Raw genomic sequence first — 16,607 nt, 5'->3', positions numbered from 1 at the left:
AACTTTTCTCTCCTCCCCAAGGAAACGAATTACACAAGTTCACAAAAGACCAAAGCCGTGATATACAGACACAAAAATGCCATATGCTGTCACACATATAGGTTCATTCACACAGAGATGGCCAAGCAAATGACTGTAAAGTTAAATTTGGACTGTGAAAATTAAATCAGTTTTAGATGAAAAACATGTAACAGATGAAACAAAACTTCACAAACTTCTCATTCTCTTACTTCTATGAATATTAAGAAATACTTACACATTCTCAAAAACATTTTGTTTCAGAGTTGCAGCAAACAAAATAACTACCTACAGATGCAAAATGGTTTTGAACTAATGTCGGTTTGTTACATTTCATCAGTTCATGCATCAAAAATCTGTTGTTGTAAGCAAACTTTGCCCAAAGTTTGCAGCACTTCTGCTCTTTTGCCTGCATGCGAAGTAATGGCTGCTCGTTCGACTACAATGCTTATCATACGGAAGCACAGTTGATATTTCTGTACTGTTTTGACTTCATTAGGGAATATTCAGAGTACCATCATTAATAAGTCAAAGAAAGAAAGGGCAGTATTAAAAGATGAGGTAATAGTGTTTGACTTTCACTGCCAACACACTGCTGATTAAGAGGGAGGAGTGTTTGACTGTGTGTCTGATGAACTGGCTCTATTTTAGGGAGTGATTAGCACCATCACACCAAGTGAAGTAAAACAGAGCTAGAGTCTACAGCAGTTTAATGCCACGGTTTTATTGACAAAAAAGTCCCTTCAGTTTGAGGATCGGGAGAGAGAATATAACACACGGTAAAATACGTAATGAATGTTTTCAGGGTGTCAAATTTTCCTTCCATAATGTGAAAAATGGAAACATTCAATCAAAGACGAGGAAGCTCTGGGACGTCAGACGACCTGACAGAAACCCAGTAACTGCAATACTGACTGAGGGATGAATGTATAAACTGTGATGACTATGTGCATACATGCATTTGGATCAAATAAGCAAATGCGGTTGTCTATTGAAGTAGAAAATATTTCTGTGTCAATCAAATAAAAGCGCAGCCTTGGAAATGCACCCAGTGATCAAAAGTTCAGATGATCAATCAGCCACACATTGTTGTGGCCCCTCCCCACGCACTCGCAGGACTTGAAATAATACGAACATAAAAATGAATAAATACATCTAATAAAACTTTGCAAAATCTATGAGCTATGAACCCAACCCACTACCCCCCACCTCCCACTCCCCCCTGTGCCTCTTTTCTGCTCTTTTTTGTCTTTTGCCAAACCCACAGCCAATATAAAATTACCAAAGCCACAGAGTGAGAGAGTGAGAGGGTTTTGGGGGAAAATCCACATTTTTTAAACATATGCATTTCCAGTTCCTCTTTTGTTCTGTTATTAAAAGCAGCATTTGCACCAATCACAGGGGATGCCTCCGCCCGCCGCGTCTCTGAGGCCCACATACCTCCACACACTTCTACTATCTCTCACGCAACCCATCGCTCGGTATAAACAACCTGACAGACACATCCTGAGCAAATATCACAAAATAGATCGAATCAGATGGTTCACTTTTTATTGCAGGAGAGTTAACAATCAGGCCCAAGCGACATCCGAACGACACACAGTTAACTTTACAAGTATCAGTTTGAATTTGGCTAATATGTCATGTTTGGGTTACACACTGTATGCAAAGTGCTATGAGTCGACAAAGACAGTATTTCACATATGTACAATTTCAGATTTTTAACTTAATCTGAGGAGTTTGCACTAATAAAAATAGAAGACAGATCCAAATTTTGTACAAGTAGGGAAGCTCTGAAGGTCCACGCACTAAAAAGTACTATTTGGTACAAAGGAACATTTTCTGCCCTCTTGGCACATTCATCCCATCACTGAAACTTTTATCTATGAAGAGTTCCCCATTGGGCCTCAACTCTGAAGTCTGAAATGAACCTAAACTCTTCATCTAAATACTGTATAACTTCAGAGGAGACGTGGGCACATTTACACGCCCAGCTTGCTTTCTGCTTGTTTGCATATTTTACAGTATGTCCACGCTATCCACTGCCACAGGTGGGATCTGTCCATTCTTGCTGCAAGAGGTGCTGGTGCATGTGTTTTCACAGTGAGATGGTTCTGCTAAGTTTTTTTTTCAATGCTATGTTAAGACACATCCTTCCTTGATAAATAACTGATTAATACTCAGCTAGCTGGACCGGCTGGAGGAGATTTATCACTTGTATGGCTTTCATTTATCCTGATCAGGTCTGAAACATCAAGGAAAAGTGACATGGAGGCGTCTGTTCCAGCCGCAAAGAACACCGGGGCTGGGCTCCACATCTGCAGTCAAAGACACAAGTATTGCAGCTAAAATTGGTTTGTTTTACTATTATTGTTTTAACATGGCTTTATATGGAGGCCAGATGTCATGATTAGCAGCTTTCTGTCCTGGTTCTTTTTACCCCGTAATTATCTTTTGATGTGAAATCCATTTTACACCACATGAGTCAACAGGCAAAGAGGACAAATGCCGCACTACTTGTGCTTTCGTCTCATCTGGAGCAGCTTTTTGAAGCCCCTCTGTCCGAAAAGATCACGAGGGGCCTCGAGTTCCAAAGATGTGGTCAAACTCGCTGAGGATGAGCTCCACTGCCTGGTTCTGGTAAACCATATTCACCGCCATGTTGCCATTGTCCCGCTCCGGGCGCATCAGGGTCGGCCCAAACACGATGCCGATGTTCTGGGTGGTCATTCGGTTGATGTCTGAATGCTCCAACACTCTGCAGAAAGACGGGACAGACACAGAGAGGAACTGATCATCTAAAGGATCAACACAAATTAAAGAATAAAAACGAAGAAAAGATTTTGAATTGCTGCAGCTTGTGGAGTTACATTTTCTTGTCTCATTAGCACATCGGCTATAAGGATGGTAAAGTTGGTCGGTCCACCAACACCAACTTTGGTCTGGATTTAAGTAGCAACCATTTGATGGACTGCCATGAAATTTCGGTCCTCAGATGATGTATCCTGGCGACTTTTGTGGTCCGCTGACATTTCTTCAAGCACCATGACGTCTACATTTGTGGTTTTAAGTGTTCAGTTCAAATGCGCGCATTAGCAAATGCTAGCATGCTAACACTACACTTCCTGCTAAACATTATCATATTAGTCTTGTCAAGATGAGCACATTAGCATGCTGACTTTAGCATTTAGCACCACTCTGCCTAAGTACAGAGCTGCTAGCATGTGTGTTCATCTCCATAAACAGAAGGTTTTGGTATCAGAAGAAGCGTTTCCATTTGCAGTCAGAGTAATAGTGACACATTGGAGCAGGCTTTGGTTGCATGCAGGTAAACAATAAGGCGGAACACATTGGGCAAAACTGACCACACTGATTACTGTCTGATGATGATTTAGCTTTATGTTAGCTTTTTTCTGCATCTATTTATAGAGATTAGCCCAAATGTTGAGTTGTTGGGAATTTGAAAGTGAAGTTGCCAATCACATAATTATAATAAATAATGACCGGCACGTGGAAGAGGAAGTTTTGGTCTGGATATGTTATCCGGATATCCGCTGGATACTCTGGAAACCCCAAAACATTGGCCGCTGCCCCCAGAGGCTAAACCGCCATCAGACAATAGCCCATGGGTTCCAACATTGACTTGCATATTGTTTGAATTCATCACTGGGGTTGCAGGCATATAGATGACTGCTAACTGCCCGTACAGCTTCATGCTTGCGGTCAGCATGTGACATCTTTATAGTTCTTACAAACTCAGGACCGTAACTTAAAGCATTTGTGCATCCACCAGTGACATCTTGTTTTCGCATGCAAGTTCACGTTATCTGCATTTAACAATGCAGACTTGTGCACATAAGTGTCGAAATCCTCCGCCTGTATCCACCTATGTTGGTGTGTTTGAGTGTGTGTGTGTGATTGGGGGGGACTCAGGAATGGATTGAAGCCACAGCATGAGGCATTCTTCTAAAAATGCCATTCCCACCAAGCCACAGAAGCAGCCAGCAATTGCTCAAAACTTCCACATTAAAAAGAGAGGAAGAAAAAAGGGAGAGAGAGAGAGAGAGGAGAGGGAAGAGGAAAAAAAGGAGCGAGCGAGTGAGAGGGCGAAGAGAGAGAAAAGAGAGAGGTTCCAGTGGTGGCGGCGGTAGTGTTGGTATGCCTTCCAGCAGACGAACCACAAGGCTCCCATGGGACCTTCGAGGCAAGGAGGAGAGCGGAGGGAAGGCGGAGGGAGGAGGAGGAGGGAGGAAAAAAAAAGGAGAGAGGGATAGAAAGAGGAGGAAGAAGAGAGGAAGAGGAAAGGGAGAATATAAAGAAAAGAAGGAAGAGAATGAAAAGGAAGTAAGGAAACAAAGGTAGCGAGCGAGCAGGAGAGGAGGGGAGGGTGGGGGGGGGGTGATTGGGCGAGGAGATAATAAATGAGAACCAGAGCGAGGGGGGAAAGGAATGACAGCGGGGAGAAAATGAGAGAAAGACACCGAGCTGACAAATTCATGGGGCCCACCACACCCTGGCACAAACATCGGCCTCAGAACACGAACGCTCACCCCTGTAGTGGAAGGAAAAACCATAGGCGGTAAAAAACACACATTTTATGTACTGTAAAAGGAACTGGCTCGCAGAACATTGTACACCATTCATCTTCCTCCAGGCTTTTCATCTTCACAGGGACCCAAACTTAACAACAGTGTGATCCTGGTACAGCACTGGCACACTCTGAGAGCCTCGGCCAAAGAATCCCCGACAGAAAATTACTGAGAACGACGAGGAAACGACCCCCTCTTGTGGTCAGATTTAAAAAAGAAAAGTTATGAGCGAGGAGATTTTATTTTCCAGCGAGGGCGTCTGGTTCACTCCTTCGTGCCGAAATGTCCCGAGGGAATATCCTGCATTATGAAATGTGCCCATTTCAGGACAGACAAATGGAAACGAGCAGAGATGAAGACAAACACATGAGCGGAGAGGTCCTGTGTGTGGTTTTACTCCCGCCCTCTCACCGTTTGAGATGGCGACACATGAACTGCAGTGTGTCATGGTTTGGAGGAGGCATGTTGAGCACCAGACACTTCAAACGATCCACTTTGTCCATGTAGTCCGACATCTCTGCAAAACAGATCAAGAGGCATGTCAGATCACCATAAATATGATCGTTTGCATTCCATTTCATGAACTTTATTAGCATCGGGAACCTGATTGACATCCACTAACTGATATCACATGTACTCTGCTAGCACTATCTAATCTGATCCAACAGCATGCAATTATCAGCTATCACCACTGCAGCCTGATGAACAGCGAACTGATGTTCACACAAAAACATCGCATGTATTGATAAGGAACAATTCACACCAAGAATGCCTTTACATTTGTTATCATTTTTTCTCAATGTGCAACTTTTCTTTCTGAATGTAATTTATTTTGAAATGCAAGATTATCTACTGTTTCAGGATAAGATATTATAATACACTGCTGTACCACAGAGTTTCATGCAATTTAATTGATGGAGAACACAGTTAACAGAAAAGTTAACAGTGAATCGTTCCTGCTAACAAACGTCGTATGTGAGCCTGATGTGGTTTATTCCTCAGAGCTGAGCCACACTGCTGCACTGCATGACATGTTTCGTTAATACCATGAACACGGGCATATACACTGTGCTAATGAAAATACTAATGAAACCACCAAATGTGCATTCGCCCGCAGCTGAAAATAGTCCCTCAGTCCCTTTCTGAGTAAACTTTGCCTAAACCTACAGTGTCCTGTTGTTGTCAGGAAAAGATTTTGGACATTAAACTTTAAATTTGTGGGCTGCTTTTAGAAGTTTGGTCTGAATGCACAGCCACAGACGAGGTAGGTAAGTGAAGTGAAAGACAAACTCCCACATTGCTGGTTTTGGTCTTTTCACTGCGTTTGTTGACAAGAAGAAAAGCAGAGAATAACTCCGCCTTTTCCTTTCAGTAACGGTGTCAAAATTCGAATACGAACATAATATTTGCACACGGGTTGAGGATGAAAGGACTGCAGCTGAAATGTGAGGATTTAAACTGTGAGGATTTTTTTTTTTTTTTGCAGTAAAACCATCACTTCATTTTAATTCAATACTGCCCAATAAATTTCATTTTTGTCAGTATGTAATTATTCCTCTCTCATCTTGGAATTCATGCAATTTTCTGTTTGGGAGGCACCGTTTTATTTTACTCTGTCCATATATCACTCGGGATAATATGTGGCGTTGTGCAACATGTTCCAGAGGTGGATAAAAAACGTGCTGTAAATACACTATATTCTATAATGAAGAAAACAACTTCCACCGCAGCTTGACAAAAGTGTGAAAGCGCCCAAGTAAAGAGGGGGCTGAGCTCTCTAACCAAGACTGCCCTGGTTTTGACTCATTAAAACCACAGCAGTGCTGCGAGGATCGAAAATAAAAGCACCTCAGAGGATAAATAATGAAGTGAGATTATGAAGTATCCTATGTGGGCGTCCTGGTGGCCTCGAGGTTGAAGACGCTGATCATGTAATTGCACTTTGAGTCCAGCCAGGGACTTTCATGCACATCATCCTTCCTGTTTGCTTTCCACTACTTACACTTCAGAAAAACAATGTCCTATAAAGATGCCTCACCTCAAATATAAAGGGGATTATTTTGTTTTACTTCATACAAACTTTGTAAGCAGTGATGAATCATTCTGGATGAAGTGACGCAATTAGAGAAGAGGTTGTGCTGTACACAGTTTATATATATACATATATAAAACAAAGAGTCTGAATGGGGCTGAGGCCGGTCACTCACTGACTGTCTCCACGATGTCGGTGAAGAAGCCGAAGGGCACCAGGGGCTCGGGAAGCTCGCGGAAGAAAAGTTTGAGAGCTCCTGTGACGACATGAATGTCCTCCCATTCACTCTCGTTCAAATTCAGCTTCTCCTCTGAGAGAGCGGGAGGATGGAGGAGGGAGGGGAGGAGAGGATGAAGGAACCGGGAGAAATTCAGACAGACAGGGTCAGAGGAAGTGAACAAAAGGCACGGCAATGTGAAAGAGAGCGACAAAGAGTTCGAATTAAGAGAGAAACGAGTGGACAGAGCGGCGTGTGAATTCACGTCAGTGTTAAGGCGTAACGTGAAGGCTCGGAGCTGCAGGAGGGAGATAGAAATGGTCTGTAAAAGCAAAAGACACAGAGGCACAAACACATAAAAAGCACAGATTTTCTTCAAATCCAGACAAATGCTTCTTGAATTGGATGATAAGAGCCAAGGGGGAGTAAAATAAACTGCTTCAATTTGTCCTCAATGCTCCATTTTTATGATACAAACATCTAATGATGAGACACATCAGTCAGAGAGCTACTGATGAGGGATTAGAGCACGTCACAGCACACGAGCGGCTGATTCTCCGCTTCGTCCACTTGGTGGCAGCCGTGGACTGTGTGAGAGCTCGCTGTACAACCTGCTGCGTGTTATTACATCAGAAAACTTAAGGCAGAAAAGCCTGAGGGACACACATACATGAAGCAAATGGAGGCACAACCACCAAACTGTGCACGTCTGCGCCGCAGCTCGGCTCTGAGTGCCTGTCTGTGGGTGGGCGTTTTGAGGAGTTTTTCACTGAGGCGTTCACATTATGCAACACAGCACGCACAAAGCAAGCAGGCCGAGGAACACGTGAAAGCGGCCGCTTTCCTCGTCAGTCTGAATCTACCTTGTACCAGCTCCTTTGGGAACATGAAACGGCCGTCGGTGGTCACCGCTCGCTCTGCAAAAACCAACAGTTACTCAGCCGGCTTGCCTGCAGCGTCCTCTTAAAGGATGTCATGTGGTGGGACAGTCACAGGTTTACAGTGTGTGTGTGTGTGTGTGTGTGTGTGTGGGTGTGTGTGTTATACAATATCATGTGTAGTCAGAGTGAACCAAACAGCAGCAGATGACATTTATCCAGGCTGTAAAAACAGGATGCAATTCAGCGATTTCTAACAAATGCAAGAAACGTCCAACTTCTGCTCCTCCGACACTTCACTCAGATTAAATTAAAAGTTTTAATCCTCACCGTGGTTCACCAGGAAGCGTAGTTTCTGAATCACTGCCAGGTTCCCTGAGACTCGATAGATGCCGTCAGTGTCCAGTCCTGCAACGAGCCACACAGAGCTGCTTTTATCTGCTGAACCCGGGTGTCTACTGAGACTTCAGGAGGTTGACACTGAAACTTGACTTTGCGAGCGAAAGAAAAAGTGTTTCCTCAGATTTCAGGCAGTCGGGGCTGATATAATTGTTTTGCCGCACATTGTCTGCACATCAATAATTGAGTGTGCCGAGGAAGTTTGCTTTGTTGCGTAAGAGCCCAAAAATGTGTGAATAAAGTTGAGCAAAAGCACATTTTGACACTTAAAGACATCTAAAAAAAAAAATTGTTTTTAAAGTTTGCATGATCACATGACCCCCATGAGTAGTTTTAAATTTCAGAGCTTTATGCTTGATGAAGGGCCTATAAAACTTTCTTCTGACACTGAGTTTCTGCTTTTTCCACACTGATTTCAACATCAGGCAGGTGATACACTGAAGAGAGAACTGTGAGTGTCACCTTTGTTTACTTGTTGGTCAAGTTAATTTTAACTGTATTGTCTGTGATGACGTTGCAATCTGTACAAGGCCTGAATGACTAATCAGTTAATTAAACTGATGAAGAAAATGAATCATTTTTCTGAGCAAAATGCTAAAAATTGGCAGATTCCTGCTTCTTAAACATGAACATTCGCTGCTTCTGTCAGTCCTCTATGAGAGCAAATTTAACTTTTAGCTTGTTAGCATGCATTTGAATCAACAGGGTGGTGTTTCTTTCTTTTCTTTCTTCTGCTATTAGTATATACCATAAATTTAACGATGAGAGAAGCTACTTTGTCCTTAAAGTTCTCCCGTTTTTTAGCCGTCTGTCACAGCCTTGATGTCTCCATCTGACTCCCCAGAAATATTTAATTCATCAAAACCAGGTTTTTAAAGCTCTAGTGATCAAAACACTGATTTTGTTCCCTGCGTGTATTAAATATTTATTTGCTGCATTGTTTCTAAACAGTTTCCAAACAACTCCATTTTCTCTCATTTAGATCTCTCTCTGGCTGGCAGCTGTCATGACTCCTCTGTACGCTTTACTCTCTGTCGGCGATCACAAATATTTTTCAGTCAATTTTTGCAGGATGATTTACATCCCTGAGCTGAACGGTAGGGGCAGAGTGACTGTAGCTAAAAACAGGACTGAGGGGGTTTTCTCATGCATCTGCTTTCAAGCTGAAAGCTGCACGTTTGCAGCGACTGTACCTCTCTTCTCCACGGCCTCGGTGCAAAGCTTGACGAAGCGAGGGACGGTGCTGTTCTCCCTCTCGCAGAGCATCTCCAGACGACAGCCAAACACCTGATCTGAAGCGTGATGACAGACGGACACAAACACACACACACAGACGGGCTTTTTATGTTGCTTCAGAGGTTTTTTTCTCAGATAACTGTGCCAACACATGATGTAAGAGCTATCTAGTGATGCATTTACTGTTCATTACGGAAGAAAACCTCAATGTTTCCAGCAGAGATGTAAGCTCACCCTTGATGATGCAATGCAAGTCATGCACTGTACTGTATATACTATAGGATGAAAAAAAAGAAAATCATATGCAAGCCTTTACTCCACGGCATGCTACGATTCCACTGCTGCATGATCGGACCGTGTTATCTCTGATGACGACTGTGAGAATGTCATCAAGAGGTGAGAGGTGCAAGCAGCTTAAATATAATGAACCATGTTTTCAAAGTAGCTGTGAAAGCATTTGTGGAGTCATCATTCCCTCCATCTGAGCAGCTTCTTCACTCCTAATGACATGCAGAAAGTCACGCTACGCCTCCTAGTGGATGAAGATGTAGCTGTGGCATTCTGTCAAAACCTTAAGGGAGATGAAGCTTTTCAACACGAACCGAATAACTGTTTTATCTATGAGGCGCTGGAGCGTCCTGACCGTGCAAGTGCAACAATCCCAGTTTGAGTCTGGCCGGGAACCTCTGCTGCATGTCACCTCTACTGCTTGCTATCAAGTGAATGCAAAGAAACACCTAAAAAATGGGTGCTTGGAATATTTTTGCTTAAAATGTGGAGAAAAAACTTAAGGAATGCTTTTCTGAGAGGCTCATAAAATGTTAAAATGTTATAAATGTCTGTTTATTTTTACTTTCTTGCTCTTTCCTCTTTTTGATGAACTTTATCTATTTTTATTTTTTAATTTTCAGGACACTGCTTTGTCTTAAATTCAGGTCTTATAAATTCTAATGCCTTATCTTTGTTAGAGTTCAGTGAGAATGAGAAACAGCTTTTCAAAGAGACTCATTATAGAAGTGCCGCACCGGAGTTCCTACACAGAACTGATGAGGGAGAAATTAAAAGGAAAAACCAACGTGAAGCGTTTTGGTAAGCTGCTGGGACAACGTGAGTCACCAGGACAGCTTCAACGGTCCCGAGCATCGATTCTCCAACTCTCTGAACGCCGCTGAGGGGGCGAACAGAAAATATTCCCTCGTGGAGATGCGCTGTCTAACACATCACAGCAAAATCTCCCTCAGGTGTTCGATGGGGTTGAGCCCCGAATTGAAGGATCATCCACTCAATTATTCAGACTTTTCCTTTAATTTGTCACCTATTCCTCCCCTTTTGAAACATCTTTTGCTTGGAATATGAAAAAAAAAAAAACCCCACAAGATCATTTCATCCTGAGAGAAGAAAGATGCATAAAAGATGTTAGACTAGTGTTGTAATCAGCAGACAAGCAGAGTGATGAACTTCGTCATTTTGGAGAAGCTCTTGCCAAACAGGCGAGCAGGATTGCGACGCGCATTCACTGGGGGATGTGGCATCACCGCAGGATAAGTGCTGAGATTTCCTGCCAGCGATCACAACTGCGATGCAGCTCAGTTGAATGGAAAAATAGCTTCAACTTCACAGCGGATAGTTTTAGGTGCAGAAGTGCTGTCTTGTAATATTAACAACTGAGCAAAAGAGAACACGCACTTCCATTATTCACCACCGCACTGCATACTGCTGGTGAAAGAATACTTGCATTGAAATGAAACTTCAAAAGGAAATCTCACCTTTAATGAGCCCTTTCTCCTGCAGCGCCTGCAGAGGAGGTCTCTTCAGGATCAGCTTCTTCAGCCGGGTCTTCACTCTCTTCCTCTCTGTGTTCTCCAGGTTGGACGACGAGCGAGGGACTGCAGAGGGAGGAAAGGAGGAGGTGGGGGAGGAGGAAGAGGAGGAGGAGGTCAGTGCGGGGCGATCGGCTGCGGCGCGGGAGAGCAGATGAGAGGGGATGGTGGTGAGGATGAAAAGCGGGAGGGCCGGGCGGCGGCGGAGGTGAGACAGGACAGACGGGGGGATTATCTGCCACGGGGGCCGCGTGAAAATATAAGTGGGCTGGATGGAGGAGAGGATGGAGGAGAGGATGGAGGGATGTAAGAAGCCTGTGTGGAAGTTTGGAGAAAAAGAGTGACGTTGATGGAGTGAGAGGCCGTGAGTAAAGTGAGGTGGACGGCAGGGACGGTTTCGTGTGAAGGAAGGAGGTCAGGGTGGAGCGATGACAGGCATCATGTGGAGATGACTTACGAGACGTTCTCCTGTCATCCTCGTCCCCGCTGTGGTCCAGCAGCTCCACGCTGCCCGCCCGCCTCAGAGAGTACAGGAGGACGTTGTCTAAGGGGTTCTCACGGTCCTGGAGGGCAGGCGGAGTGAAATAACGCTCATTGTCTTGACTGCATCACATGTAAACACTGCACGACATGGGCAATATATGGGCTGATTCGATCTCTTTTAAACAAACTTTTTTGAAAAGAATTCCTCAAAAGGAAAACATTTTGGTCACTTGGGGGCAGCAGAGAGTGAAAGAGACAGAACACCAGAAAAATGCTGCACTTCCCGTTTTTTTTGTTTTTTTTTTGAGAAAAACTGCAACAACTGCAGAGAAAGTTGTCATGTTGCTGGCGTGATGTTGTATGATTAACAGATCATTTTCTTTGTTTTTTTTCTATGCACGAAAGCCAGCAGTTGCTTATGTACACGTTCAGCAGACACAGAGCAACATCAGCATCACTTGGAGTCGTGTCTCTGACCACCTGCTGATCTCTATTAGCTGTCTCTACCAACTCTCTACCACGATGTCTACAGAGCGGGAGAATTTAGTGGGTAAACTACGCAATGGTGACTGTTTCTAAACTGCATCTGATATAACTTTCAATTCTCCATTTAACTTCTACAGTTTCTTGATACTTACTGGCCTTCATATACATCAATGCAGATACACCTCTAGTGATCAAACTAGTAGTACCAGCCATGCCATAACATCTGCAGAGATTCACGTTAATTATTCACCCGCTTGTGTTACACAAACTCCTGATTTTCATTAACCGACCAAGAAAACCAAAAATGTCTAAGATAGGATCTTTCTATGTTGTAATTTTCTACACATCTAAATTTGTAAAGCTGACTCAGCAGCTGTGTCACAGCCTGCTACAGTCAACAGTTACGACCTGTCCATCCACACACAATTATTCTTCCTTTTTTATATATGTAGATGTTTACGATTGAGCTGATCTTCACTACTTTATATACTGATGCACAACTTAATCTACAACAATGCATCCTATTCTATCAGTTTGTAGCATCAGCATGTCCAGTGAGAACCACGAATCTCTAACAAGTCAATTTTTCAAGAGCTCAGGAAAAACAGCCTGTTTTCAGCTTTGCGACAATGTTAATGCTAATTCCTGCTAATCCGAGAGGGTTTTTAAATAGTTTACTTAGCTTAAGAAGCGGGATCATTTTCTCAACTCGTGAAGGAACACTTAATCCTTCAGTGTATCACAAACATCCACATTCAAAATCACCAAATAAGGAGACATGTGATTTTTACTCAACAGGAAGGGTATGACAAACTGTATTCTGAAGAGCAACTCGTGACTAAAGCTATCAGACAAATGTAGTGAAGTGAAAAGTACAATATTTGCCTCTGAGATGTAGTGTTGCATAAAATAAAGTACAAGTACGTCAAATTTGTACTTGGTGAACGTACATAGTTACACTCCACCACCGCTTAAATGACACAAAAACTACATTTAAAAGATTCTGTTTAATGATGTTTAAGATTCAGAGAAAGGCAGCAGAGAGCATAAACGTTTCCTCTGAGGGTACCCGACACTATATTTTCATCCAAAATTTCACCACTAATGGAGAAGTGATACAGTATGAAAGTATGGCTGTGTGTGTGTGTGTGTGTGTGTGTGTGTGTGTGTGTGTGTGTCTCTCACCAGCCTGTCGATGACGTTCTGGATGGTGTTGTACCACTCTTTGATCAGAGAGTCTGTCTCTGACTGCAGCAGGAACTCGTTTCCTGTCACTGTCCTCAGCTACAACACACACACACACACACACACACACACACACACACACACACACACACACACACACACACACACACACACACACACACACACACACACACACACACACACACACACACACACACACACGTACAAACCATATCAATGCTTGACAAAAAGCCCCCAGAGCTACAGTATCTGTCAGCTGGTTCAAGCAGAAGCTGCCATTCATTAAACTCATCCTTAAACTCAATCTGCCAAACTTCACTGGAAAAATTCCTGATCACTGCTTCCTCTTCCTCACTGAGGGTCACCGTGGAGTGACTGGGTGAAAAAAGCTTCCCACTCTCACTTCCCTCACTGATAAGGACGATTTGCTGACAGAAAATATGAGTCTGTGTTTTACTGCTCATCAGCCATCGCGTTGTCCTCACTGCACATCAGCTCACATAAGGACTCCAACGACAGTGAAGTCTGAACATTGTGAGCTCACGTCCGACGTCTGTGTTTGAGGATGATACCGTGAGATCATGTGATTTTTCCTCCAGCTGGGTTTTCTGATCCTCGTTTCCACTCGTTTTCTTACCTTGAACACGTTCTTCTTGCTGGACAGCTCGTTGGCCCACTGAAGCTGCGCTCCTCTTAAATCCACACTGCTCTCAGGGCGACTGTTTCCTGGTTTCTGTTATCAATAAACACAAACACAAACATAAAAATCATGTTTTCTTCTGTTTTCTCAACACCTCATTGGCTGAATTGACCCGTGTGTGTTTCTAAAACTGGAGTTTGGGTGTTTTTTGCTGCACAGAACATCACTTTTTGCCCCTTTTGGCCGACTCCTACACCAGGATCAATTTTCACACACAACACTTGCAACTGTTTGTGTGACCTGTTTCATGATCAGAGGAGTTGCTGTCCAAAAAAAATCCAACATGAAGAAAATCTTACATCTTACAAAATGAATCACAAGAGCTGGCTGAGGATTTTGAAATGAAGAAATGTGCTTCATGTGATAATTTTGCACAGAGCTTTGTTCTTTAATATCCTGGATAAAAGCTCATTTATGCTTCTATGAAGACAGTAACTGGACTAAACTCATTAAACACAGACTCTGTGTGAGCTCTTACCCAGCTGGAAGGTGTCTGTGATTTAGGATCTTTGAAGAAAACCAGGCTGTTGCCGACCAACACCACCCAGGAAGGGCTCCAATTTTTCCTGCAACCCAACAAACACACTGGTCAGATGGGATGCTTGTCTTTTCATTTACTCAAACGCTATATTCATCCACACTTCACCTCAGTTTCCGGCCTCCTTCTGCAATCTTAGTCTTGTTCAAGAGGCCGGCTTTCTCCAGCTCCTGAGAACAAATGAACAGGGCTTTAAAATCTGCAATATTAAAGCGCTAACACTGTCACACTAATGTTATTACGCAGAGCGTGCACCAGAGTATGTGAGGAGAAGCTGAAACGTTAACAGTAAAGTACAGCAGAGGGCTTTTCCTCTGTGTAATATGCTGCATCCTGAGCGAAGCCATTTAACTTGACTGTTGCATCATTCAAAAAATAGCAGGAGGGGAGCTGCTGCAGAATCCCCCACTGCGGTGTGGCCTTGTTTAAGGTGCGAGAGGACAGAATTAAGACTAACTATGAAGTTAGAAGTGTTGAGTACAGCATATAGAGACAGTGAAGAAGAGGGAACAGAGAGAGTGGCTTTCAGTTTATTCTATTTGCACAGGTTTTGAGATCTTCATGCTGAGATTTATTTGTCATAAGGAACTGAAATATGACATAAAAAAAACCCCCTCAAAAGCTTTATATTTATTTGGACAGTGAAAAGCAGCTTTTTCTCACCGGTGTGCAGCCATCGCTGTCTGGAGAGCTCTGAGGAGACGGAGGCTCCACCACGATGTTGGTCACATTACAGGAGAAATCTCTGCACTGCTGGACCATCTGAAAGACAGAAAGTGGTCCTCATCAGCTATGTTCATTTGTCTCTGTGTGTATGTGCACATGTCCACAGCTTTGTGTGACGTTTATCAGCATTTCCTCTTCTCTCCGCGTGTGTGTGACTGCCGTGCACGCAGTTTATGAGCTCGTGTGTCCGTGCTCTGCGGGTGAATACCTTGCCGTTCTCAGGCAGGAGCATTGATTGGGAGTGGCTGAGCTGCTGCTTGGCATCGTGCTGGGGGCCAGAGTTATGGAGCTGGGCATCGCCTTTCCTGAACGCCATCGTGCTCAGGGTGTCAGAGGAGGCGGCACGCTGCATGCTCTTCATGGGGGTTTAGAGGTCAGGGTCAAATGTTTGGGTGAGTGGTGAAAAAGGGAACAGCCAAACAAGGGAAAGGGAAATCACTGGTTTATTGTGTGGGAACTGGTAAATAAATACAATAAGCTCCCATTGTATTGTTCTGCCTGTATCTTGTTTAAAGCATGTAGAGCTTAATAGAGCTAATGTGTTTATTTCGTTCTGAGTAAGAGACTATAGAGGAACCTTTTTCTTTATATTACATTTACTGTATATTCTAGTCTTTAGCGGATTCTTTGCCTCGAGCAAGCTTGAATGGGTGCAACAGCGCAAAGAGCATAAATTCCTAACAATTAAAAACACAAACAAGCAACAGCGAGGAGCAGCAGAGAGGTCAGGGCCTTTCCAAAGATTAAGCTTACTGCTTCTCTGCTAACGTCTTCATTTCCTATAGGAGCTACTGTTGGCAACACATTCAAATTGACTTGCATTTTCAATACAATTCATGTAAACCAGCGCAGAAAACTACATGAGGACGACATTAACTCTCTCATTTGCACTTTTGATTTTCAATCTGTGCAAACTGTGTTCACCTTAATGGAATAATAGTCAATAGCTAAAAGGGTTGATGCTGGAAGCAGTAATTTGTCTTTGTGGCTGTTTTAACTTCCATCTGCTCTTTTATTCCAGGACCTTTGCTCTCTACTGGGTCTGTGTGGGACTTTTTTCTTGTTGGTTTGTTTCGTTCCAGTGGGTAGTCGTTAACGAGATGCTTTGATGACAGCTTGGACAGCAGACAGCATTCAGTGCCACAGTCAGGGCGCTGAATGCTGGCTTGCAAATCATTCTTACATGTGTTTGGATGCCACTTCAATCACACAAACAGATTTTTTTTTTTTTTTTAAATCTTTCCGTGCTCTCAGTTCCCTCAGCTGATATCACACAGCC

General features: G+C 43.4%; 1 protein-coding gene across 14 annotated transcripts in view; it reads right to left on the bottom strand.

The window, feature by feature from the left end:
* Window positions 1-1,557: 1,557 nt before the first annotated feature.
* The window catches only part of arhgap9 (Rho GTPase activating protein 9), a 40,382-nt gene continuing 25,332 nt past the window's right edge, over window positions 1,558-16,607 (bottom strand). For 4 of the 14 annotated variants that reach the window (XM_076740135.1, XM_076740153.1, XM_076740160.1 and 1 more), the window contains 13 exons: window positions 15,266-15,364; window positions 14,711-14,772; window positions 14,543-14,630; window positions 14,002-14,097; window positions 13,344-13,442; window positions 11,647-11,752; window positions 11,136-11,255; window positions 9,327-9,425; window positions 8,065-8,142; window positions 7,720-7,773; window positions 6,815-6,949; window positions 5,019-5,124; window positions 1,558-2,776 (listed from right to left, as the gene is read on the bottom strand). In XM_076740135.1, the coding sequence (XP_076596250.1) occupies window positions 2,590-2,776; window positions 5,019-5,124; window positions 6,815-6,949; window positions 7,720-7,773; window positions 8,065-8,142; window positions 9,327-9,425; window positions 11,136-11,255; window positions 11,647-11,752; window positions 13,344-13,442; window positions 14,002-14,097; window positions 14,543-14,630; window positions 14,711-14,772; window positions 15,266-15,364 (1,329 nt within the window). In that variant the 3' untranslated portion in view covers window positions 1,558-2,589. Of the gene's footprint in view, window positions 2,777-5,018; window positions 5,125-6,814; window positions 6,950-7,719; window positions 7,774-8,064; window positions 8,143-9,326; window positions 9,426-11,135; window positions 11,256-11,646; window positions 11,753-13,343; window positions 13,443-14,001; window positions 14,098-14,542; window positions 14,631-14,710; window positions 14,773-15,265; window positions 15,365-15,536; window positions 15,684-16,607 lie in introns of all 14 variants that reach the window. The other 10 variants (XM_076740144.1, XM_076740176.1, XM_076740185.1 and 7 more) reach the window with 4 other exon arrangements.

Source organism: Chaetodon auriga, chromosome 2 (assembly GCF_051107435.1).
Source record: "Chaetodon auriga isolate fChaAug3 chromosome 2, fChaAug3.hap1, whole genome shotgun sequence".
NCBI classification, from domain to species: domain Eukaryota; kingdom Metazoa; phylum Chordata; class Actinopteri; order Chaetodontiformes; family Chaetodontidae; genus Chaetodon; species Chaetodon auriga.
This window is presented reverse-complemented; position numbering and strand designations above follow the sequence as displayed.